At 49.1% G+C, this 23,156-nt stretch overlaps 10 protein-coding genes across 10 annotated transcripts; 4 read left to right on the top strand and 6 right to left on the bottom strand.

Moving 5' to 3' along the window:
- Positions 1–47: 47 nt before the first annotated feature.
- Positions 48–1,189, top strand: ANOM_009677 (short-chain dehydrogenase). Its single transcript, XM_015554933.1, has 4 exons — positions 48–455; positions 557–715; positions 804–874; positions 939–1,189. The coding sequence occupies exons 1-4, from the start codon at positions 109–111 to the stop codon at positions 1,112–1,114; spliced, it is 753 nt and encodes a 250-aa protein (XP_015402069.1). The 5' UTR covers positions 48–108; the 3' UTR covers positions 1,115–1,189.
- A 123-nt stretch (positions 1,190–1,312) lies between these two features.
- Positions 1,313–3,414, bottom strand: ANOM_009676 (nucleobase cation symporter-1 family protein). Its single transcript, XM_015554932.1, has 5 exons — positions 3,325–3,414; positions 3,115–3,185; positions 2,801–3,050; positions 1,993–2,720; positions 1,313–1,943 (listed from the first exon to the last, which is right to left on the bottom strand). Exons 1-5 carry the CDS (start codon positions 3,407–3,409, stop codon positions 1,410–1,412), a joined length of 1,668 nt encoding a protein of 555 aa, XP_015402072.1. The 5' UTR covers positions 3,410–3,414; the 3' UTR covers positions 1,313–1,409.
- A 1,449-nt stretch (positions 3,415–4,863) lies between these two features.
- On the bottom strand, positions 4,864–9,435 carry ANOM_009675 (ribosome biogenesis protein URB2; the record flags this gene model as incomplete). Its single annotated transcript, XM_015554931.1, has 4 exons — positions 4,864–7,304; positions 7,355–8,453; positions 8,512–9,348; positions 9,418–9,435. The coding sequence occupies 4 exons, from the start codon at positions 9,433–9,435 to the stop codon at positions 4,864–4,866; spliced, it is 4,395 nt and encodes a 1,464-aa protein (XP_015402067.1).
- Positions 9,436–9,599: 164 nt separating this feature from the next.
- On the top strand, positions 9,600–10,512 carry ANOM_009674 (MICOS complex subunit MIC10). The gene is made up of 4 exons (XM_015554930.1): positions 9,600–9,701; positions 9,758–9,842; positions 10,013–10,163; positions 10,229–10,512. Exons 2-4 carry the CDS (start codon positions 9,768–9,770, stop codon positions 10,276–10,278), a joined length of 276 nt encoding a protein of 91 aa, XP_015402073.1. The 5' UTR covers positions 9,600–9,701; positions 9,758–9,767; the 3' UTR covers positions 10,279–10,512.
- Positions 10,513–10,922: 410 nt separating this feature from the next.
- On the bottom strand, positions 10,923–12,629 carry mac1 (putative copper-activated transcription factor GRISEA; the record flags this gene model as incomplete). Its single annotated transcript, XM_015554929.1, has 3 exons — positions 10,923–12,331; positions 12,382–12,542; positions 12,595–12,629. The coding sequence occupies 3 exons, from the start codon at positions 12,627–12,629 to the stop codon at positions 10,923–10,925; spliced, it is 1,605 nt and encodes a 534-aa protein (XP_015402068.1).
- A 720-nt stretch (positions 12,630–13,349) lies between these two features.
- ANOM_009672 (putative mitochondrial outer membrane protein (Sam35)) lies at positions 13,350–14,368 on the top strand (the record flags this gene model as incomplete). Its single annotated transcript, XM_015554928.1, has 3 exons — positions 13,350–13,604; positions 13,675–13,914; positions 13,973–14,368. The coding sequence occupies 3 exons, from the start codon at positions 13,350–13,352 to the stop codon at positions 14,366–14,368; spliced, it is 891 nt and encodes a 296-aa protein (XP_015402071.1).
- A 106-nt stretch (positions 14,369–14,474) lies between these two features.
- Positions 14,475–15,390, bottom strand: ANOM_009671 (class I SAM-dependent DNA methyltransferase; the record flags this gene model as incomplete). Its single annotated transcript, XM_015554927.1, has 3 exons — positions 14,475–14,855; positions 14,912–15,190; positions 15,277–15,390. 3 exons carry the CDS (start codon positions 15,388–15,390, stop codon positions 14,475–14,477), a joined length of 774 nt encoding a protein of 257 aa, XP_015402065.1.
- Positions 15,391–16,274: 884 nt separating this feature from the next.
- On the bottom strand, positions 16,275–17,231 carry ANOM_009670 (cell division control protein 14; the record flags this gene model as incomplete). The annotated part of the gene is made up of 2 exons (XM_015554926.1): positions 16,275–16,909; positions 16,976–17,231. The coding sequence occupies 2 exons, from the start codon at positions 17,229–17,231 to the stop codon at positions 16,275–16,277; spliced, it is 891 nt and encodes a 296-aa protein (XP_015402066.1).
- A 1,060-nt stretch (positions 17,232–18,291) lies between these two features.
- Positions 18,292–19,526, top strand: ANOM_009669 (FPP/GGPP synthase family protein; the record flags this gene model as incomplete). The annotated part of the gene is made up of 2 exons (XM_015554925.1): positions 18,292–18,695; positions 18,761–19,526. 2 exons carry the CDS (start codon positions 18,292–18,294, stop codon positions 19,524–19,526), a joined length of 1,170 nt encoding a protein of 389 aa, XP_015402074.1.
- A 414-nt stretch (positions 19,527–19,940) lies between these two features.
- Positions 19,941–20,893, bottom strand: ANOM_009668 (Smr domain-containing protein; the record flags this gene model as incomplete). Its single annotated transcript, XM_015554924.1, has 4 exons — positions 19,941–20,280; positions 20,352–20,602; positions 20,691–20,791; positions 20,863–20,893. 4 exons carry the CDS (start codon positions 20,891–20,893, stop codon positions 19,941–19,943), a joined length of 723 nt encoding a protein of 240 aa, XP_015402070.1.
- Between the last annotated feature and the right edge of the window lie 2,263 nt (positions 20,894–23,156).

The raw sequence follows: 23,156 nt of genomic DNA, 5'->3' as shown, positions 1-23,156 counted from the left end.
GACGAAGTATCAACACAACTCGAACAAATCACCCCCCCCCCCCCCCCTCAACGTCTTATCTCTATACCAACTACCCAATCCCACACTACGAAGAAGAGAAAAGACAAAATGGCCCTCAACGGAAAAGTTGCCCTCATCACCGGCGGCGTCAAGAACCTCGGGGCCGCCGCCGCCCGTGAGCTGGCCAGCTCCGGCGCAAACCTCGCCCTCCACTACCACTCCGACAGCAGCAAGAACGATGCCGCGACGCTGGAGGCCGAGCTGAAAAAGTCCTACCCCAGCATCAAGGTCGCGTTCTATCAGGGTAACCTGACTTCCGCCGGAGCCGTGACGAAGCTCTTCCAGGATGCGCTGAAGGAGTTTGGAAAGATTGATATCGTCGTCAATACGGTGGGCAAGGTGCTTAAGAAGCCTATTACTGAGATCACGGAGGAGGAATATGATACTATGTTTGCGTAGGTCTATTCCTGGTCGATTGATCCACTTTGCTTCTAGATATATATATATAGAGCAAGGACAGGAAACAAGTGATGAAACTGACGCATTGGGAAAACAGGATCAATTCTAAGACGGCGTTCTTCGTTCTCAAGGAAGCTGCCGCACACGTCACGGACGGAGGCAAGATCATCACGATCGTCACGGCCCTCCTCGGTGCTTTCACGGGATACTATACTTCCTACGCTGGTAGCAAGGCTCCTGTCGAGCATTTCACTCGGTATGTACCTACTTACTATACTATAACCAATATCATTCTTCTCCACCCACGAGTCCTATCCCGAGCATAAACACTAACAAGTCAACAGAGGCGTCTGTAAGGAACTCCAATCCCGCCGCGTCAGCGTCAACAACATTGCTCCGGGACCAATGGACACCCGTAAGTTACCCTCAAAGGAATTCTAAGAGCAAGTGAACAATGTTTAACCCAACACTCGAAATAGCCTTCTTCTACCCCCAGGAATCCCCTGAGGCTGTCGAGTTCCACAAGTCCAATGGTATGGGCAACCGTCTGACCATGGTCGAGGATATCGCTCCGATTGTTCGGTTCCTCTGCACGGAGGGCGCCTGGATCACGGGCCAGACCATCTTCGCTAACGGTGGATATACTACTCGCTAAGGTGGGTGATTGATGTTGAATGAACGTATGGTGTTATGACAATGCCGGAGGTGTATGTGCTTTTATAATGTGGTTAAGATATCAGGAGCTTGAATAGTGGGTTAGCTTTTGGATAATACGACTGCCCTTTTGCTTCGGAAGATTCCCTGGGTATAGCTACAGTTTCCAGAATAAGGCTCAATTGAAGAATGCTGACAATGGCCCTCCCGTGCGTCCATTTCTATTATTAAAGTCGTATAAGAATGAAGTCAAACAATATCATTAAGCACAGGTATCATAAATCAAGTCTCATTAGTCATACAGTGGCCGATGACCCAGCCTTCGGTCCTTTCCGCTCCTGGAGCGTGCCATAATTGAGAGTATCTGCCTTCGCCGGTTCCGGCACGTCGTACGCATCGACTTCCTCTCCATACGCAATAGACATACTGTCCACGTCCTGATCGACTTCTGACCAGGTGGAGCTAGTCGCGGGAACGGGGAAGAGCCGGGTTAGGATGTAGTACATGAGGGCAGACACAAATATCCCCGAGAAGTAGTTCACGTTGTAGATGTACTGGGCGCCTACAGGCACCGTGCGTCCAACGGCACCGGCAAAGCCGACGATATTGACGAGGATTCCTGCAATATACGAGGCATATGCCTGCCACGAGAAGCCGTAGACAAATCGGTATGCGGAGCCCTCCCGTGCAGTGTACAGTTCTTTCACTCGCAGATAACCCTTGCGGACGATGTAATAGTCACAGATCATGGGGCCCGCGATGGAAGAAAGGAAGATCGAATAGGCTGAGAGATAAGTCGTGAAGCTGTTGGATGAGGAAACGAGGTTCCACTGCACTTCTGTCAGATAATCCTCAAAGGAGACGCATCAGGGTACCTACCGGATTCATAGCCAAACCAATTGCAGCGCAAATGTAGCTTCCGCGCCGGATTGTAAGATATCGCGGAAGCAATGCTGTCATGTCCGTACCCGCGGAAACTGAGTTTGCAGATATGTTCGTCCCCAACTGAGCTAAGGCAAACCCTGTAGAGATTATAAAGATCCCAAATCGCTCCGCTGAGCTGGCGCCAACCTGGAATTTGCCCAACAGGTCGAGAGGATTCCACACCATCTCCCCGCCAAAGATCACCGCCGAGGATGAGGACGCAATGATACCGATGAAAGAGGTGATGCCAAAGCCGATGGGAATTGTGAGAAGCTGAGACCACAGTGCATCCTTTGGTTTCCTGGCGAACCTCGAAAAATCGGGATCGTTCACAATCAGCGTCGCAAAATTTCCCAGGCAGCTCATAATCGCCTTCACCACCGCCCACGCGAGCGCACTGCCGTGTACGGTATGGGGCTGATGCACAATGGGCCCAAGGCCTTTGGCGCGTGCGATGGCCCAGGCGAAAAAAGCGATGGCCGCAATCGGCGAATAGATTGCCTTGACGGTAAAGAGATGGCGGATTTTGTGAACAGGGAACCAAAGGGCTGGAAGAGACAGTAGCCAAAAGATGAAGAAGCTCACGAAGTCCCTGGTTGTGACGCCCGAACTGGCGGGAATGGAGTTGGGGAGGCGGTTGTAGCTGGGCCAAATTGAGCTGATCATCAATGTCACGCACTGGCCTATTTTGCGTTAGATAACCATGACAGCATCATAAAACACTCTCATGGGGTGAGTGAGGGGCCCAGAACACAGTGCATACCTCCGATGTAACCCTGAACACCGTACCAAATAACCGCCATTGCAGCTCGATTGAATACTGGCCAGAGCGACCCCCAAACTCCAAAGGTGGATCTACAGACCACTGGGAAGGAAATGTGGTAAACGGCGCCAATGCGACCCGTCAAGCATACAAAACAGGCAGCAATGAAGTATCCGACCCAGACGCAAATCCATGACTGCCACCACGACAAACCATCCACGATCATCGAGGACGAGATCATCCACGTGTTCTGTTCGAGACGAAGATGTTAGCCGTATGTTTTTCTATGGGAAGATGAAAGGATGGTAACCTACAATATTCAAGGAGTCCGCAATCCAGAAGGCGACGAAGTTGAACCATTTCCATTGACGACGCTCGGGTTCGACTGTACATCACGACGCAATCCCAAGGTCCACTCGGTCAGCTTTACTCGTCCTCTGGGGATATGATCTCTAGTGCACAAAGGAAAAGCGGCAGCAAAGGGCGTCTCGAGGAGATGCGCTGGCCAGTTCAAATGATCTCACCTGGCCGCAAGTCATGGTTCGTCAACATCAATTGTGTGTTGGTCAGGCCGGGTTCCGACGGCACCCATTCTTTAATTCGCGCCATTCTTTGAGAATGCCCCGTGGACTTGGGTGGGAGTGAGAGTGAAGCTGATGGCAAATGTAGTGGTATATGATTCAAAGAATAGAGAAATTACATTCAGGAAGGAATAAGGATAGTTCAGTGGAGTCGAGGGACACAAGATGAATTGATGGGAGGCGGAGAGAGAGAGGGAGAGAGAAGGAGAGAGATGTACTACAGTAGCAGTAAAAGTGAAGTAGTATTCCTCCTTCTCTTCGTCCCCCCGTCCCTCCTTCTTCTTTATAAAGAAAAACAAAGGTTGTCAGTGTTGCAGTATGGGGAAGGCAGCATCGTCATTGACCACCCCCCGTTCAGCCAATGAGGAGGCTCTAGCACCCGATATTCCAGACTCCATCCTTCACCCCCGATAATCCTCGAGGAAGTTAACCAACCTTCATGACAAAAGGCTGATAAGCCGACCATCTGATCGCTGCGCCACCGTTTCCTTATCACCCTCCACGAGCCGCCCGCCAAGGGGGGAAAATGAGAGGTGACCGCGCGTTGGTTTTCGGTTGCTCTATCTGGTCGAGTAACAAAAGTGAACGACCCTCCGTTATCTGCGATAAGCTCTCCGCAAACAGGACATGACTGGGGCTCCTCCGGCATCTCCAGCCTATGATCATCGGGCTGGTGGAACCACGGTGGAGTCGGTAGACTGGGCATATCTAATCGCTGCCTCATCGTTTCCCCCGTGCTGACTCGATCACATCGAGTAAGCAGGAACTGGCTTGCTTTTTGTGTCCCCGCGGATGATAAACGATAAGGAGATGTCACGTGTACTGAAGAGACCTGAAAAGATATTAAAGTTCCCCCTGATCTCGTTGAAGAAAATCTTGGACCCAGGATTAGTCGAAGATCCCTTGTCTCTTGAATTTTAACTCCAAGTGATGCAATACTGGCAAATTCATATGTGTATTGCTGTTCTTGGCACGGGGCCTTAGGGAATTAGAATTTGTTTATCTTCAGAATAAGAAAAGGAACGCGCCGAGAAGACTACCTTGGATAATGACCGGAGTAATCTACAAAATCTAGATAGAAATGGTTCTTCAACTCACGCCGATTCCATGTGGTGGCCTAGGAGACATACTAAGATCACATGTTCTCGATCGAATTATGCCATTGGCCATGACACTCTTTGAGCAACACAATGCCAGGGCGGGGGAAAGTCATCTTGTACTATTTCTATAACGATTCGCATACCAAATCATGAATACATGGCTCTAGGACAATATGTATTATATGTTGGCTTCAATATGGTTTCGAACCAGATAAATTGTAGGCAATGCCGCTATCTATATACAACATATCAATGATGACATCGCATACACTTATCGAGTTTGATATGTAGGCAATGTCTGTTTCGTACACTAGACTCCACCATCAACTCCAGGCAACCGTCCAGTCTAATTCACGCCGCTAATTTTACCCACACAACCCCATCATCCCTTATTCCACTTGCCGAACTTCACGTAGTCGTCATAGAGGCCCTTGAAGATCGCACGACCGGATACATCGAGTCCAGCATTCAATGCCCGCATGGTATCCCGTGACATCACATCCAAGACAGAGTAGAGACCCGGCAGGATGGCAGTTTTGACTTCTGGTGCCAGTGAGCCGCGCAGGGAGCTCTCCGCATACTCCATGATGAGGTACTGGAGGTACTGACCCGCGATACGCTTAGCTTTCTTGGTCTGGTCAGTCAAGCCTTCGTGGCTCAGCCCGGTCTGGGTGGGCCTCGACACCGCAGAAACGGTCGGGTCGCAAAGTGATGTGAGGAGACGGGTAAAGTGCACGGCGTGGGCGGCCTGCAGGGGTGCAAGCCAGAATGGTTGCTGCGCAGATCTCTTCTCCGACAGCATAGACCTTGTGCGTTTCTTACTGCGAGCGAACAAGCAGTTAAGCAGTCGCTGCATGGCAGGCAGAATCAGATGGAAACGACCACCGAGTTTCTGGCGGTGAATACCAAACAGTACGCCCATCAACCGACATAGTCGAATATAGATTGATGCAGAATATTCCGGACTAATTAGTGGACCGGCCTTTGAAGCGCACACCGCAACACATGCCAGAAGACTGTCGATGTTCCACTGAGTAATGCAGCGTGTGTGGCTACGCAGAAGAATATCTATACATTCGGTAGCAAGAGTGAAATGTTCGATGGATCTGCTACGCCGAACTGAATCCGTGACAGCGGTGCACAGAAGAGAGAGTTCTTTAGCCGTGCTGCTTTCCTTATCATCGACAGGGGCAAGTGCGGCGACAGCTAAGCCGGAAACGAGGAGGTGATAGGCGGCATTTTCTCCATCAAATCCAAGTTCCCGGATGTCTTGGATAACCTGAGTCAGTTGGTCCACAGTCATCGACTGAAATCTGGCAGTTGTTGATCGAATAAAAAGCTGCTGCTCTTCGCCATACATGTGCTGGAGCGGCAGTGTCTCGACGCAGCTTATAACAGGCAATGTAATACTCTTCTCTGTGCCTTTACCAGCCAAGACACGACGCCTGATGAGCCTTCTCAGTGAGGACCCTGAGTCCACCGATTTTTCAACATAATTCTCGATCTTGGTCAAGAACTTCTCAACTTCAGCGTGATCCGTCGCCAGGTCCTCAAAGTCCTCCAATGCATCCAGGATCTTGATCAGAGTAATGGTCTCCTCTAACTTTTGCTTCTTACATTGATCTTTGACGGACTTGACCTCCATCACAACCAAATCAAAAACCTTTTGACGGCATGCAGCCAATTCCGTCTCATCAACACCAGACAGTCGCTTGCGGTGGAGCCAGAGCTGAGATAAGGAGATCCTCAAGAAAAAGCAATCCATGGAATCACGGTCAATAGATCGTAACTTAGACGCCTTGGACGAGACTTTGCGGTACATCTTCTTGAACAGTCGGCGACAATCCTCTTCGGAGAGAACAAGAAGCTTAGATACGACTGCTCGATGTAAATTTCTGAATGCTTTCATGATCTGCAGGTCAACTTCTGTCCCCTGCAAGCTGACAGCTTTAGCTACTGTCCAGATTGGTTCCCAATCGCTGGTCAAAGCTGCCGTGGACTTGGGCATGTCGGCCAGCTTCGCCATCAGGGACAATATTCCTACGGTGATTTCAGCCGTGCTATTTTCCTGTATGACAACAGCCTGCAGGAGGTCTAGGAGAAGTCCCCTCTGGCGGCGTGTAATAAGCGCCGTAGGGATTCTCTGGAGACTCTCAACATAAAGCCTCCGATTTGAGGCGTCCTCCTTGACTCGTTCCGATAGGACGGTAATCAGGTCAACGGCAATGGCAGGAGCATTAAGAAGGTATTCGTGGCAGACCACACTCGCCCAGGCCTGTAAGAACCTTGCCTCAGATGGGGGTGTCTCGAGCGTCGATGACGGGTCATACTGGGATGTTGCTAGTGAGAGCATATTTTGAAAGAGAGAGCGGCGGATTTCAAAGTTGACCTCGCCCCAGACGTCCGGACACCTGACAAGGGTCAGAAAGTAGGCCAAGACGAGGTACATTGAATCGAGAGTGTCCACCCGACCATTCCATGGAGAATTATTGGACGAGGGTGTTGATTTTCCGGAGCTAGATTCCATAAACTCCGCAATATCCTTAGTGAGCAAGTTGAACTCATCAGTATAGCTGGACTTTGCAGATACACTAATGGCAGTAACAGTAAATCGATATGCTTCGAAGCACTCCAGGGGTGCACACAGTTTCTGCATCCGGTCCTTCTGATGGCGCTTGATAGACTTCGCCGCAGCTTCAACTAATCCCATAATTGTAGCAGCAAGAGGCTGTCGTTCGGGTGCACATTGTTCTCGAGGAGGCTGCGACTCAGCCTCCATAACCGCCATCGCCAATATAGGTGTTGCTTCGAGGACAAGGTTGACTTCAATGTCTTAATAATAGAATCCAGATCTTCATGGGAATCTGTAGCACTCAGATCACGGTTTCTAAAACCAGCTTCCAGGATGACAAACTGAGCATAAGACCCGGCGGACTTGGAAATCTTGCCATCCTCGGCCCTAATCTCAGTTGCAGCTGCATGCATTTGCGCAGAAGCATATGTATGGGTAAGGGGGCTGCGCATCAGATCACCGTAGACATTGCACACATCATCATCTTCCCAGACAGTGAAAAGGCTCAAGCTACTGTCTTGAGATCGTGCCTCTTCTACTTCAATGAGTTGCTCATACCACAACTGCATGAACGTTGCCAAGTCTCTGGCACTCATGAATGCGCGCATCAAAGGAATCAAGATGCCGTTTTTGATAGTCTCATAACTTCCACCTGCCTGAGACGCACCGCTACGCCAGTGTAGGTTAATTTTTTGAAGTAACGCATCCAACAATTGAGTTGAGTTACTAAGTCCAGAATTTGGCAAGAATATGTCTGCCCCAAGCTCAATCAATAAGGCGGTTAAGCTCCACTCAACCTGCGACAGTCCGTCTCTATGCAGGCCGGTGTAGGAAGCATGAGTGAGCAAAGTATGCAAAGATAACTGCACGGTCCGGTCGAGGGCGACGCGAAAGAGCCGCTCCAAGACACCGACAAATTCGGGAAGGTAAGTAGTAGTGTTCTCAGCTTTCACAATAGAAAATGCTAGCTCAGCAATTGCAACGAACAGAGTCTCCAACCAAGGCGCATCGTGTGTTTGTCTTCGGAAGGTGTCTCTGGGAACCGATCGACAAGCAATATCGAAGAACTCGGGCAGAAGTTCTGCCGTCTTCCATAACGTTTTCTTCTTGACGATGTCGCCACTGGTATTCTGACTGGGGAGCTCGAGTTCACAAAGAATGGGTCTGAAGGTATCGGAAACGGGTTTCACAGCGCTCCAGTCCGGTTCGCTGGCCGAATAATCTATGCCTGATCCCCCTCTATCAAAAAAGGCGGCCCGCGCGGGAAGGACTACATGGAGCGCAATCAAACGCTCAACCCCATGCAGGACTTGAGTCCTTTCGTCAGTGTCAAGCTGAATGGATCTCACAGAGTGCTGCAACCTCAGAGCACTTTGGAAGCAATACTTGGCAAAAGATTCCTAACAACAACGTTAGCGCATGGCATTCCTCCGACATTCAGCGCGGCGCAAAACTTACATTGCTCGATCCACTGTCCGTGTCCACACGACGGTTAGATCGCATATCCCATAGGTCCAGGATAGATGGGAACACATATAGGAGGTGTTGCAGATCTGTCGTCTTCCGTGCGTTGGAAAACTGCGTGGAAGCCACAGCCGCGAGTCTGAACGATCTCCCTAAAGTCACAGCAACCATTTCGGGCTCACCTTTCAGCGCATGCTTCAAATGAGAACTGGCTACCTCATCATTCTCAAGCGTTCGACTTGCGAGCATCACCAAGCTGTACAAGCAATCCAAGGCACGGATGAAGGACAAGAAGCACGACGTAGGCGTCTGCGGCTGTTCGTCAACGTCCATTCCATCTTGTTCACTGTCGCCAGCTCTCTTTCGTTTGGTTCCTTTCTTATCACTTTGAGGCGATGTATCGCTGAGAGTCTTACTGGACTCTGAGTCCGAGTGGCCCAACTCTGTCACTCCATTTTCAAGACCGGCAAAAACATCATCCTCCAAGTCGGTAATCGCGTGGTCGAGGATCGCCAAGAATCTCTGGTCCTTGAGTGTTGTCGCCAATGTCTTGGGCTGAATAAGATCAATGAGTTGTCGTAATAGGAGAAAAGACGCAGGCTCGACACGATAGTTCTTCCCCGCCTTCAACTTCTTTAATAACCATCGGAGAACCCATTCTTCCTTCGGAGCGGCGCGAGCTTGGACGTAGGTGGTTTTATTAATCTCCGGATGACTTGCGCATAGTGCCAGATCCAGTCCGATGATTTGAGCTGCCTCGTTGAGTTGACTGATTGGAGAGCCCGAGCCTTTTTCGAGTCGGAGAAGAGCCTCTTGCGAGGAGCGCGGACGCTGTACAGAAGACAAGATCAACAAACATACTTTAGACGAGAAACTCAAAATCTCGAGTAGTTAACTTACCTCCGCAAAAGAAGGCATCTCGAGAAGAGTGTGTCGAACGGCCCTCCCCTATCTTTCCTCTTGTTCTTTGTCAGTGCGGAGTTAACATTGCGTCCTGATACTACCCGCCCAAAGAAAAAAAGTAGTTAACTAAGCCCGTGACGACAGCCCAAGCCGAGCCTAGTTTTTCCGACCGCCTTTGCCCGACAGAGCTCAAACATCGCACCCGATTTCATCACCTCCTCCTTGGCTTGGTTATTCCGCAAATATTACCCTAGACTCCCTCCTTAGTGTCCCTCGTCACAGTCAGTCCTGCTTCAATTGCATCAATGTGTACCTCTGGCTAATCCTCGCTTTTCAGATCTACCGCAATGGCCGACTCCAACGAATCTCAGCCGATCGTCCGGGCCACCAAGCCCGTCAGTGAGGCATTGCTCAATGAGAAGGTACTAGTCGCCTAATGAATCTCCTATATCTCTTTTCTCGCCATACTCTTGCATCAATGGCAACCCCTGGCCTGTTTGGCCACCATCTCGGCTATTCCGGGAGGTTCCAATGAGCAAGAAGTATACAATCGCGCAGAATTGGGGCTAATACGGACTTTGCACAACTATAGTGGGATCGCGCTATCTCCTCCATGATCATTCGCTCCTCTCTCGGTCTCGGTTTCGGTGTTGTTTTCTCAGTGCTCCTCTTCAAGCGGAGGGCTTGGCCCGCTTGGGTTGGTCTGGGCTTTGGCGCTGGACGTGCTTGGGAGGAGGCCGACTGTACGCTTCTGCCCCCTGCTACTGTCTTGTATAGAGGTATCGACCTTGGCTAACATGAGAGATAGCTTCGTTCCGTCGTGGCGACTCGCCCGTTAGAGACGCTCTGCGTCGGTAGAGGGTTCAGCATTTGATTGTGTATGATACCTGTATAGCCGAGGGAATAAAGTCAGATTGGGGCTTCATTCATGCTGTTTAGAAGAATTCCTAGGCTCTGTTTACCGTTTAGCATGCAATCCATCATTGTTGTATCCCGCCATTGTTCAGTTTGCGGCTTCAATTCGCATCGCCAGGCGTATAAAATAAACACAAAAGCTTTCACAGAATACGCCGGTGTAGCCTAAGTACCTTCAATTACGACTACATGTAAAGGCTAGAGGGAGCTATGTAAGGATGCGATGAGGCCAATATATCCGAAACTGCATTGTTATATCAAAGCTATTCCATGTCCGGACGACACTATAGATCGTGAAAAATGTGAGATCCACCGCATGGGTATTCTCTGGGGAATTCGATAAAGGCAGTCGCAAGAAGGAATCGGGTAATGACAAGAGAGGGGATGTACTGATGTATGCGTTGACTACGTAGCCCAGAAAATTAAAGGAAAATAACTGTACACGAAGACTGGGAGCGTAAGAAATCTAATGTCCAGCATCTATTTTGGGGTATCATGATAAACGGTCGGCCGAAGACGAAACGCGGCGTAAGAATAAATAATGCAGAAACACCTGCGGCAAAGGGTAATTTGAGATGGGGAAAGCTTCACAGCATGGGGGATGTCGATGGAACGCTAATCTCGTTCAAAGCCTGTATCCCAGACACACCGATGCCTGGGTTGTCCGACGACGTCACGGGGCCAATGGGAGACATGCTGGTCTCGGTAGTAACAGGTTCAAGCGAAAAACCATTGTGTCCGCTGTGCGTGAGACAGCCAACGCAGCTACAATCATTTCCACACTGACAATTTCCCGTCACATCAGAGCAGCCAGATGGCAAGCCCACTGGATATTCAAGAGTGTAATACTCTGAAGGTTCCATAAACTGTTGATCTGAGAGGTATTCAGCTGGTGGAGACGAATATCCATTCCCAAGTATGCGTGAGGTTGGGTTCTGTTCACCATAGGAATGCATCATCAGATTCTGTGCGCCATTATTGAAGGCATGGCTGAAGTTCGGATAGGAATAATCCAGTTGAGTAGCGCTATGTTGTCTACCGTGTAAAGAGGGAGTCTGGTAACCGTTCATCTTTTCCACGCCCCTGTTCTCGCCGTCAAAGGCAACCAAAAGGCCCATTTCTTGAACATGCTGCCTTGTTGTATTGTTGAATGGATGGGAAGCACAGCCCAGGCATTGACAATTATCACCACAGCTGCAATTGTGGGTTGGATCGCTGTTGAGAGTTGTCGATGCCATATAGCCAGAATCATTAGGATCATGCGGAACGAAAGATTGGGTGAGACCAGTGTTGGTAATGCTTTGATGGGGGAAGCTCATGGCAACAGCCTTGGGTGATGTATGTAACGAATAGTCGGGCACATATGTGGGTTGCCCAGTCGGTTGCTGGTGCGACACAAACGGTTGGTAGTAGTGGTTTTGTCCGGCTGCATTGAAATCCTGCCACGAAGGAATCTGAGGTGTAGATATGGGTGTAAAGGAAGTCGCATTCAAAGAAGGCGTATAGGGGGCGCTCGATCCCTCGGTTGTACGTTCTGTGCTGTGGCCATTTTGAGTGGTACTTTCAGGCTTCTTACAACAAGAAGCTTGAGGCTTGGTTTGCACTGGTGGTTGGGATTTTTGAGAACAACAGCTTCCACCTGGCGGTTTTGAGTCGTCGCCATTGTTGAGGGTCTGATGAGGTATGAAATTGCTAGGTGCACCACCGATACTCTGAGGAAGACTGTTTCCCATGGTTCCGAGCCCGGAATCTTGAGACATAAAAGGGGAGACATGGCTAGAAGTGCCGTTTTCGTGATGTTGTTTCCCAAAGTCTGGTATAGAATCTAGGGCTTTCGCAATGCTCTCGGGGGCAGTTTTGATTTGCCTTCTAGATGACTTCTGGATTTTACCAGGAGCGGGTGAAGCTGTAGGGGGAAGAGCAGTCGGAGTGGGTGGTGCGGACTCATTCGAGTCCACAGGCACTTGATATACCGGTCTACAGAGACACGTAGAGCCTTTAGGGTATTTAGCAACTGCTTGTTTTGTAGGGGAATGGGAGACACACCTTTTGGGATGCGGATCATAAATGCATAAGTCTTTTGGCAGCTACATGTCCCTTTCGGATGGGGACATTTAGCAAGGGGACGTCCGGCCTTCGGCACCTTCATCATCAATCTGTCGAAATGTTGGCATTTTGAGGAACGATGGCCACGAATACATGGTTCGCTAGGCATTCAGTTAGTAACTTCGTGCTGACGACCAATAAGTGAATTCCTACCATGACCACTTGGCGCCTTCTTCGTCCAAGGGCATTGTGTCTGTCAAGTCTCAAACTGGCGCACTCAAGACAGTACTGCTCGAATATGCTTGGGGTCAGTTGAACTATGTCTCGTGCCGTTCTGTATCGACCTCGGCGCTATCGCAGATCCACCAGTAATCGCAAGCCACAGTGCAGATCAAGTTCGACATTCATTAAACAGACGATTAAGTTTCCTCAGTTGAGTAGCCTTCCACACAGGGATTGTGCATAGAATCGGAACAAAGAAATCGATAAAGGTCGCATTCGACGGGGCGGTGGCGGTTCGATGAGAACAAGAAAATATACGAGAGCGACGCCAACAGATAAAGGATGACGCAGAAAGAAAGGATGAAGACTAAAGGAAGATCCAAAAATGGGAGACCCAAAAATAATTAGTAAACAGTGGCTAGACAACCCCGCCAGGGTCTGCTTTGAAGATGCGGGGGCTGTTCGGTGGCATCGGAGGAACATGCAAAATCCAACCTGAAACGAGTCTAAGCGCGGCTCCGAGGCCAGCGCCCCTCCGCCTGAGGCATCAATATGTGCCAGGGTGCCTGAAGCTTGGCAGCGCGGTAAATCGGAGTTTATCCTCAAATCATCCGGCAATAAGCAAGTACGCAGAGCTGCTCCCAGTCGACTTATTCCACTTGCCTCGGTCTTTCCATTCTTTAACGTGTGACCATTTTATAGATCTTCTTTTTTCTTAATAGCTCTTTCCTTATTCTCTCCTTTCAATGACTCTAGAAGGTCGTGATACCTCCGGCCAGGCGCCGGGCAATGGAACCATTTCACGCGCCAGGGATTATTTCGCCGTTCCTGCTCCGATCAAGCGCATCTTCGATCAATTCCCCCTCGTCACTTATTCTCCCAATGACCTTCCTCAACGTGGTGCCTCGAACCGGACTGGAAATCGGTTGTTTGTATTTACAGATGCAGCGGGTGCGAAAAGTCACAAACCCTCATTCAATCCGCAGTGTCTCAAATGGCAGGTACGTAGGAATAACGGACTGCGCATGCCGTGTCTGATCGCCTCTGACCTGAATGACTCTGTGCGCACAGGCATACTTAAGATTTGTCGGTATCGATTTTGATATTGTTCCTTCAAACAATCATGCATCACCGACCGGTGCTCTTCCCTTCCTCCTCCCGGCCCTTCCAGTCAACAGCAACGCCCCGATACCTTCCAGCAAACTACAAAAGTGGGCCATTGAACAAGTCCACTGCGAAGAAGAACAGCAATTGAACTTGCGGTTCGAGGTATATGCATCGTTACTGGATCATCGGATACGGAATGCTTGGGTACGTTGATATACAAACAGCCCGACAGTGGTCTATAATGACGCTCACACGTACACAGTTGTATACCTTATATCTAGACAATGAGAATTTCAGTGCCGTAGCCCGCAGGCTCTACGTGGATCCCTCGACTAGAAATTCGCTGGTACGCGCTACTTTAGCCGTCCAGCTTCAACAGGCCGCAAGAGATGAGCTTCTGAAGACTTCGCAATATATTGATGTCAGCGCACTGGAGGCAGAGGCAGATGATGCGTTTGAGGCTCTCTCTACGCTCCTAGGCAGCAATGAACACTTCTTTGAACGGTCTAGTCCGGGCTTGTTCGACGCCAGCGTCTTCGCTTATACGCACTTGATTTTAGATAAGGGAATGGGATGGAAGCGGAATAGGCTGGCAGAGCTGCTGCAAAAGCATGAAAATCTTGTGCAGCATAGGGAAAGGTTGCTAAAATACTTTTAGACATTGGACATCCAAACGAATTATTCCTGTATAATACTTCTAGCCCACTTGTCTTTCACTCCTCACAGCAAGAACAGGATCAAGCCTCAGAACCAGTAGCGCTTCATCACGACCGCTTTCTAAAGCAAATTCCAAACCACACCGTGACACCAATCCATTTATTCGCTCTTGTACCCAAGTCTTTTGCCATCATCTCATTCACCTTTCTCTCGCGGACACGCTCCCCGCCCAACTCTTCAACCTCGAATCCCGCCTTCTGAGCGGCATCTAACACCTCCTCAATCGTGTGAGAATAACTAGTCGGTCGAATCTTCGTCCCAGTCGCTGTATCCACAAACCCCGCCTGGCTAATCGACCCCATCTCCGAATGCATATTGGTCAAAAGAAAATACCCCCCAGGTCTCATCACCGCCGCGGCGCCCTCAAAGAATTGATCCACAGGGATATGCTCCAAAACCAGGGTGGAAATCACACCAGCCGCGCCGAGCTACACGCCGGCGGTGCCGGAGGCGACCGAAGCAGATCATAAATCTCCAATGAAACCCTATTAGCAAGAGAAGGATCCGATTTTTTCTCCTTGTCGACCGTAGTCCGAGCAACGTCCAGCATTCCCGGCGAAGCATCCAGCCCGACGATATGAGCATCTTCGGGCGCGAATTTCAGTAGCTGGCGAGTATTCCGACCTGTGCCACAGCCCAAGTCGACTAGTTTTGCCGGGCCGGCCTGTGTGCTGGCGGTTACTTTCTTCAAGAGTTGCGGTAGTAGTTGTTGCATTTCAATGGTGTCGAGGGCCTGTAGGAAGTTGCCGTCTGTGTCATAGACCTGTATTTCTGGTTAGATTTGTTTTCAATATTTCTGATTTCGCTTTTCCTTCGGAAGGACGTATTATACGTCGTAGGCTTGCTTACCTCCGCCCATCTGTTGTATGCCTCGACGGTTTCCACATACTCTACTGGCTTCTGGGGGCTTGCTGCATCGCTAGGGGACCCCGAGGCGAGGGTCTCTTGTATAGTGCGAGCCATTGTGGCAGTTTGCGGGACCGGAAAAATGTTTTGAGTAGATAAACCTCTTTCCTTGCTTTTGCTTCTCTTTTTTTTATATATCGGCGGGTGGCAATCCCGCGGGAATGTTTCTCAATGAAGGAAGTCGCAATTGCACAAGAACAACAGATGCAGGATTATCGAGCGAAGGTGTCTGGGTAATTATAGACTTTTAAATGATATATATACTTGTTTTATTGATAATTCTATGCGTAATGATGGTTGCTATTATACGAGAAGATGAGTCACATTAGTTGGTACCGAGGTTGTCGCAAATTTTTATATAATTTATTCGAAGATCATCACTACGATCTGAATCATCACCGCCGCTTTGATCTCCCAAACTGTATCAGACCCGAGTTTTTCAACGCTACGCTTTGTATGGCATGGATTTGGAGTGATTATGGTGATATATGATTTTCGGCTTGATATGATCATTCAAAAGTAGTCATTGCTCTTAAAGTCCGCCCAGAAACATGATACATGATGCATCAAAATGACCCGTAAGTCGTAGAGAAAAAAGAAAGGAAAGGTTGATATGACGGAAAAGGCAGGGAAAAGAGAATTCATCCGCATTCTCGAGCCAGGCGCCGTGCCAGACGGGGCGAGAATGGTAAATCAGAGAGAGGGTCATAAAGACAGGAAAAGGGATGGAGATCGAATGGAAGGAGAGAAGGGAAGAGGGCGAAAGGAGAAAAGAAGGAAAGGATAATTCAGCGCGAGGAATTATGCAAAACACAGAGAGACCAGCCAACAATACCATTCCATGCACGCTCCATTGCTCAATGAAAAGGAAAGAAGAAGAAAAGAAATGAAAAAAAAGGAAAGAAAGAAAAGGAAAAAGGAAGTTCAGGCCGCGGCCCATGCTAGTAAACTGTTGCCCCAAAAGGCGCCGTTTCTTTTAGATCTTCAACGAGATCTTCCACATTGTTGAGATACCTTCCGAGTAGCGCTTGCTTCTCATCCGTCGTGCGTGTATCTCGATTTCCCCTGCCTCCATGGTGAGCTCCTGGGCCATTGGCACTCCTTGGCCTTGGCCCCCCTAACTTGGTTGGACTGCGCTGCAATCCGACAGCCGCTGCGTTCGCCGCACTGGCGCCTGCTCCTACAGGGATCATCGGTGTTTCTGGCATTAGGTAGAAGTAGAGGAACTCAACGAGTTTGAGTTTAACTTCGCGAGACGTTGCGCGCTGCTTGAAGAGAGATGTCACGGTGAGCAGCCCGTCGAGCTCTTCAAATGTACGCGTGTTGGCAGGATGATCCAAAAGAGCCGTTACAAGAGTGAGGAGGGTAGCCGACTGAATTGCGGGGCAGTTGATCGGGTCCAGAAGATCCAACAGTATATTCATGTAAATCTCGCGCGCGAAGAGCGTTCGCGATGGCGGGTGGAGAAGAAGCGCGCCTTGAATTAAGTCGAGTGTTGATAGTATGAGAAGGTCGTTTGTGCCATTGCTTCCCCGACCAAGGAGGTGCTCAAGGCAAGTTACCAAGCGCATTGCGACTGGGAGAAGCTTGTCAGTCTATCGGATATCCGGTAATATATGGAATCGGACCAGACGGCGCGTACCATTCCATTGGAACCCTTCTTGAAGCTTGAAGAACTCTCTAAATGCGGGGTCATCTTTTAGTTCGGACAGAGCCTTGGGAACTGGTTGTGGAGCTCCAAAGGATAGTAATGACCTCCGTTTATCAGACACCGGCTGTTTCGACTTCGATAAACAGATTTGCGCGAGAAGGCCCTCAACCTGGCGTAACCCTTTGCGAACTTTGCTTGGTTCGTACGAAGAAAGGTAGTCGAACGAATGCGCCAACAAAGTCTCCATGAGTACGTAACGCGACTGAAAAATTCAATGGATGGCTGCTGACGAAGAAAAGACGCGAAGCAAGACAAACCCGGAAACAATGTCTTTTTTAACTCGGCGACGCTTTCGGCGACCAGATGCGACACCGAGGCTTATCTATATGAAAGTAGGACAGGAAAAAATAGAACAAGATCCGGCTAGTCCAGACGCCAGGTACCTTAATTTAATTCAATTATTGGTGATAAATAGCTTGGTCGAGGGATAAATTAGTTCGACAACACCACCTTCTGATCGTGCCGAGATCCTCACTAGTCAGATTTAGTGAGAGGGAACCCCACAGGCAGGCAAACACGCCCGATGGTTGCCCCGGGAGACGGTCGGCCATGTCCAATTGGGACGCTACTCCCTCCAGCGTTTCGGTGGCCATTGGACCGTTAGGCGCTGAGCTGTCACTGTGATGATGACAAGTTCAGCTGCGCCATCTCGCCAGCTCATCCTCGCAGGATCAACCATCAAAGCGTCCTGATGATGTCGTGTTTTGTCGTGCCTTGGAACTTGAGGCGCTCTTCCATTGTTAGTAGTAGGAAGTACTAGTAGACCTTGCTCGGACTTGGCCGATCATTGTTAGAATTCTCATTCCCCTGGTCATTGGGTTGTCCAGTCGACTATCCCTTGTGAAGGGCAACCTTCCTTGCAGTCTGGGGAGCATGATCCATGGAAATGGCATCTTTGAAAGCATGTCCCTGGTAACTCAAACGGAAAGTTTGTTGGAGTGAGGGTCAAGTCAAGGTGCCTGGATCACGCCCCATGTCATGTGACCGAGACGATCCTGGGCACAATACGAATCACATGAATCGACGTCACATTGTCCAGGCCGCCTTATTGGGCTGTCCCCGCATACAACAAAGGTTTCTTGCATTCACCCATATCATATTGTGCGGCACAGGACAAAGAGTCTGTCTCTATCACGGGGCTTTTGGCAGTTCGCCAGGTCAGTTTAAATAACTGGCTTATGTGCCATCTGTTCATTCCTCAGGATATCACCAAATCCAAACTTGATGGGGAAGCAAATCGAGGAACCATGTCGTCGGAAACTTCTTCCATTCAGCCCCCCACTGCTATTCCCCCTCGAACTAGCTCTGCGGGTGCCACAGACGGAGCTAGTACAAACTCATCCGTAACAGGACAATCCAGCCTCGCCGCCATTCCTGAATCAAATGGCGATCAACTACAGACGAACACCAACATCCGGCGCAAACACACTCGTAACCGGTCCAGCCTAGATGGCACAAAATATAAAGATGGCCAGTGGTCGCAGGAGAATGAGGTGATTGTGCTGGGTCCCTATGATTATATGCTGCAGCATCCTGGCAAGGATATACGGCGGCAGCTTATCAATGCATTCAATGAATGGTTGAAAGTCCCCTCGGAGAGTTTGGCTATCATCACCAAGGTGGTAGCTATGCTTCACACTGCATCACTATTGTAGGTGTATCTTCATAACACTCGCCCCGACTGGACCCGCTCTAACTGTGGTTCTCTCTTTGCAGGATCGATGATGTCGAAGATTGTTCCATTCTTCGTCGCGGAGTTCCTGTGGCTCATAATATCTACGGAACAGCTCAAACCATCAATTCGGCGAATTACGTTTACTTCTTGGCCCTCCAGGAGGTGCAAAAGCTGAACAATCCTGCTGCAATTGATATTTATGTGCAAGAGTTACTGAACCTCCATCGTGGTCAAGGGATGGACCTGTTCTGGCGAGATACCCTCACCTGCCCTAGCGAAGAGGAATACCTCGAGATGGTTGGAAACAAGACCGGTGGGTTGTTCCGATTAGCTATAAAGTTAATGCAGGCCGAGAGCACCACGGGGAAGGACTGCGTGAGCCTGGTTAATGTCCTGGGGCTGATCTTCCAAATCTGTGATGATTACCTCAACCTATCCAATACAACCTACACTAAGAACAAAGGTCTCTGCGAGGACCTCACGGAGGGAAAATTTTCGTTTCCCATCATTCACAGCATTCGATCCGACCCGAGTAATCACCAGCTCATCAACATCCTGAAGCAGAAAACTAAGGACGAGGAGGTCAAACTGTACGCAGTCAAATACATGGAGAGCACTGGCAGTTTTGCGCACACTCAGGATGTTGTCCGGGATTTACGCGATAAAGCCTTGACACTTATTGCCGAGATAGAGGCAAGTGAAGATAGCAAGGAACCTGAAGGCAACGACAATAGAGTGACGATGCGTGCCATTCTTGATAAGATAACCGAGTCAACTCTTAAAGACGCTCGAAAGGCAGATGTATGATCTGGTTTTATTGTGGTTTTTGTTTCCCCCCCCCCGGTTCTCGTCCATGTTTCAATAGCGCGTTAAGCTGGGTATATTTTGCGCGCTTGGAAAAAATGGATAACGCATCGATGACGAAGATGAATATGCGAATAAGTTCGGCTGTGTCTGCCCGATCAGTTTATGTCACTATTTAGCATAGTCAAATTTGATGAAGACAAATGGTACAAATAAGATTTGATAAACTTGGTTGGTAAAGCGAGAATCTAAACACTCTGGGTATATTAATCAAAGCTCTCATGTAAATATCCCAGTCGTAAGCCAGGTGTTTTTGTCCCCTGCAACGATTATATATCCGTAAAATTATATCGAAGGTTGCCTGATCCTTCGTCGCATTGTGACCGTGAACATAAGTGTTGACCAATCCCATAATATTTACATAACCACACAGCAAGCTTTCTCCAGCTTGCGCAACACACGTGGGAGAATCGCGTTGACCATCTGCTCGACAGGGTCCTGCTGTTGCTGTTGCTGCTGGTGTTGCTCTTGTGGCTGCTGGTGATGCTGCTGACCGGGATACTGACCATGCGACTGGCCATAACCAGAGTGTGCCGGAGCTTCAGGCATATCGGCCGGCCCACCGGTGAGATTGACATAAATACGTCCCGCATTCTCTTCCGTCGCATACTGGAGACCGAGTTCGCGACAGACTTGCTCGACACGAGGTTTAATCTTCTGAACGTGGTTGGCAGAGTGATTGCCTTTGCCGACGATGCTGAGTCAAACCAGTTAACACCGCGCGCAAAAAATAAATAAATAAAGCCGACAATTAGCCTGAAAACTTACACATGCAGATGGGTCTGGCCATGCTGTCTAGCATATTTAATGCGCTCTTCAAGAATCTCCTCCGCTTCTTCTACAAATTGGCCGTGTAGATCGATGGTATCGGGCTCCACACGCCCTTCGGCGTTGTTCTCGCGAAAGATGAATTCGGAAGCCTGCTTGTTGTACTCCGCCATCTTGCGCCCGTGGGCTTTACCCTGCTCGGACAACTCCTTGGCCATTGCGCCATCACCTTCGGAGTATGCTTCTTGAGACTATTGTTCCGACAACGTCGCTGAGAATTAGTCGCATTGGCTCGGGTCAGGTCAGGGCCTTGGAGGGAAAAATGCGATGCGCACACACCCGTTGAAAGCAAGAGTTGCGCTTCTGGGCCTCTTCGCGGGCTAGGCCACGGAGGCGATCGTATTCGGCTTCCGCATCGCTGCTTTGCTCGTGGTTGAAGGCTGTTGGTGTTGCAAGATTGTTAGTTAAGTATTGGTGGTTTTGGCGATGGTCCTTGAGAAAAGGGTCTCACCCCGAGGGCCCATATGGGACATTTCGTGCATTTTGGCGGCGGGGCAAATTGCTATAAAAATAGTCTATAATATAGTAGTAATATGAATAGATCTATGAAACCAAAAATCCAAATGCAATGCTCAAGTGGGTAATTGTACGAGAGATCTTAAGACAAGAGGAGAAGAAAGATCGGATCGGGGATCGAAGGCGGTAGCCCTAAAATCCACGGGCGGACCGCAAACCATAGTATGCACGGTGGACCTTAACAGCGATCGATTGGTTCAACTGTATCCAGGGATTCAGGGCAGGCTGTGTAGGCGATTGGATAGTATTCGAGGGTTTACACAAACTGAGATTGCAAGAACCATTGGATAGATTGGCGCAATTATGGGTCGTGTCCCAAATTGTTCGATTTCGCTCTCGTCTTCATAGATTAAGTAATATGGCTGACTGACTCGGGACCAAACACTGTGCCAAGTCGTCTCAGTCACGGGGCTGCTCTGTTCCTGACGATTAGTAATATTATTAGTAGTGGGTAACTTGTCGCGTATCAATCTTTGGGGTTTGTTTGCTCTTCAATGTGGATATTCAGGACTCAGGGTCTAGCAAAACGCGAACCAAGCCAGTTCCTGGAGGCTGGCGTCGATACCTTGAGCCTCTTGGACCAATGTATGTAGTATGTAGTACCAAGTGCATTCCGGTCCTCTGGATCCCATGGTGAACCCCATCCATTATTGGTATTCTCTTCAGTGTTCATACTCCGTATGCACCCCATGGCTACTCCCCATCTGGAAGGCAGTATTAAGTATGGGTTAGTACCTGAAGTCCGGCCTCAATAGTCCTGCCTAGGACCCATAGTTTTGACGATATCGCGCCTTGTCTAGGAACGTGATTGCACAAAGCGTTTGCATAGTGTGCGGTAGGGAAGTAAACTAGAAGCACTAGACAGTGGAGCACAAGGATTAGTCAGATTGCAGAGCCATGGATGGATGGCGCCACAGCAGGCTTTTGCATCGCATGAAGCGTGAGACGAAGGCCCGATTGCAAGGTTGTTTTTATCAGGCTGTGAGACAGGGAGATAAAATGTGAAACGCGGATGACACACTTCAGACTCTTCGGTACGGAACGAAGGCCTGATGACCGATTAACGCTCTTGAGGAAAAGGATGATGCGACTGCTTGTTGATGGTTTTCTCTTCAGAGTTGTGCGGAGGGATGATGGAAGATCAACGGCAGTTGAAAGTGGAGTTTACAATACAGTACTAAGGCTGTATGATATACATATTTTATATGCTGTAAGCGCTTCGGCCCCAATTACTTACTTACTCCATACAGTAGCAGGATCTCCACACGACCTTCTCAGATGATAGAGATTTTGTCGTAGTACAAGAAGTTTAACCTACAAGAGAAGAAGACCAAGGTTCCGGAACCTGGAAGTAAAACATCTAGTTTCAAAGTTGGGCCTTTTGCCCACTACTACTCTGTACAGGCCATAAGTTGTGCCTGGCGATCTGAGGCCATTCCATGGTGTCAGATCCCCACCAGTGGCGGCACTTCAAAACTGAAAATGTCCACCATGTATGTCATCCGAAAATTCAATGGACGTTGGCGGTTTGGTGCAGTGTCTTTTGAGACGTAGGATTTATTCCAGACAATTTTTCTTTTAAACTTTCTTTAATTACGTTTCCTAGGATCTTTGTCGCTAGTATAAACTTGTATACTTATTGAAATACGCGAATGAGTTACTTAGAGTAGCTGGGGACAATGCTTATGCCTACCCTTATGTCATACAGTCGGACATTGTATAGATCTGCATGGCCCGGAAATTAAGTCATTCCAGTTAGAGTAACGATCAGGAGACTGGCATCTGACTCGGTCCTAGACCAGACACGGGAAGGCCTCAGCTTCAGAGTCTTGTGTTTTGCCTTGCAATGGGGGCGGTATTCCTGGTGACGCTACTGGACTCTGCATCAGGCCCAGCGTCTGAGATGTCAGCTTACGGAAGAAATTGAAGAAAATGTATATTTATAAATTGAAATCCGACACACAGAAACTAGGATGCTCTGATCGCAGAAGAACCTTAGAGCCACTCGTTTAAAAGGGGGATGGTCAATTATTTGCCATGATTGGCTAGATGAATCTTGCTGGTCCATTCCCTTTCCTGCCTTCCAGCGAATGAGAAAAACGCAATCTCATAGCTTTACCTGTTACCAAACCAAACCCCCACTTTCCCCCTATTGCTGCTCCAGTCGTACTGTGTATACCACCGGCGAGCGTTCCAGAAGGAAAAGGAAAAACCGAAAATCAATTTTTT

Source organism: Aspergillus nomiae (genome assembly GCF_001204775.2).
Source record: "Aspergillus nomiae NRRL 13137 chromosome Unknown contig00488, whole genome shotgun sequence".
Classification (NCBI taxonomy): domain Eukaryota; kingdom Fungi; phylum Ascomycota; class Eurotiomycetes; order Eurotiales; family Aspergillaceae; genus Aspergillus; species Aspergillus nomiae.
The sequence above is the reverse complement of the archived record's forward strand: the minus strand, read 5'-3'. Positions and strand labels throughout refer to the sequence as shown.

Excerpts from the sequence above, each read along its gene's own strand:
- ANOM_009676 (XM_015554932.1), bottom strand. The coding sequence starts at position 3,409 with ATGGCGCGAATTAAAGAATGGGTGCCGTCGGAACCCGGCCTGACCAAC. Across the intron at positions 3,051-3,114 it reads TTGCGGACTCCTTGAATATT|AACACGTGGATGATCTCGTC; the intron begins GTAGGTTACCAT and ends CGTCTCGAACAG. Across the intron at positions 1,944-1,992 it reads TTGGTTTGGCTATGAATCCG|TGGAACCTCGTTTCCTCATC; the intron begins GTAGGTACCCTG and ends ACAGAAGTGCAG.
- ANOM_009674 (XM_015554930.1), top strand. The coding sequence starts at position 9,768 with ATGGCCGACTCCAACGAATCTCAGCCGATCGTCCGGGCCACCAAGCCC. Across the intron at positions 9,843-10,012 it reads AGGCATTGCTCAATGAGAAG|TGGGATCGCGCTATCTCCTC; the intron begins GTACTAGTCGCC and ends GCACAACTATAG. Across the intron at positions 10,164-10,228 it reads TGCTTGGGAGGAGGCCGACT|CTTCGTTCCGTCGTGGCGAC; the intron begins GTACGCTTCTGC and ends CATGAGAGATAG.
- ANOM_009677 (XM_015554933.1), top strand. The coding sequence starts at position 109 with ATGGCCCTCAACGGAAAAGTTGCCCTCATCACCGGCGGCGTCAAGAAC. Across the intron at positions 456-556 it reads GAATATGATACTATGTTTGC|GATCAATTCTAAGACGGCGT; the intron begins GTAGGTCTATTC and ends TTGGGAAAACAG. Across the intron at positions 716-803 it reads CCTGTCGAGCATTTCACTCG|AGGCGTCTGTAAGGAACTCC; the intron begins GTATGTACCTAC and ends ACAAGTCAACAG.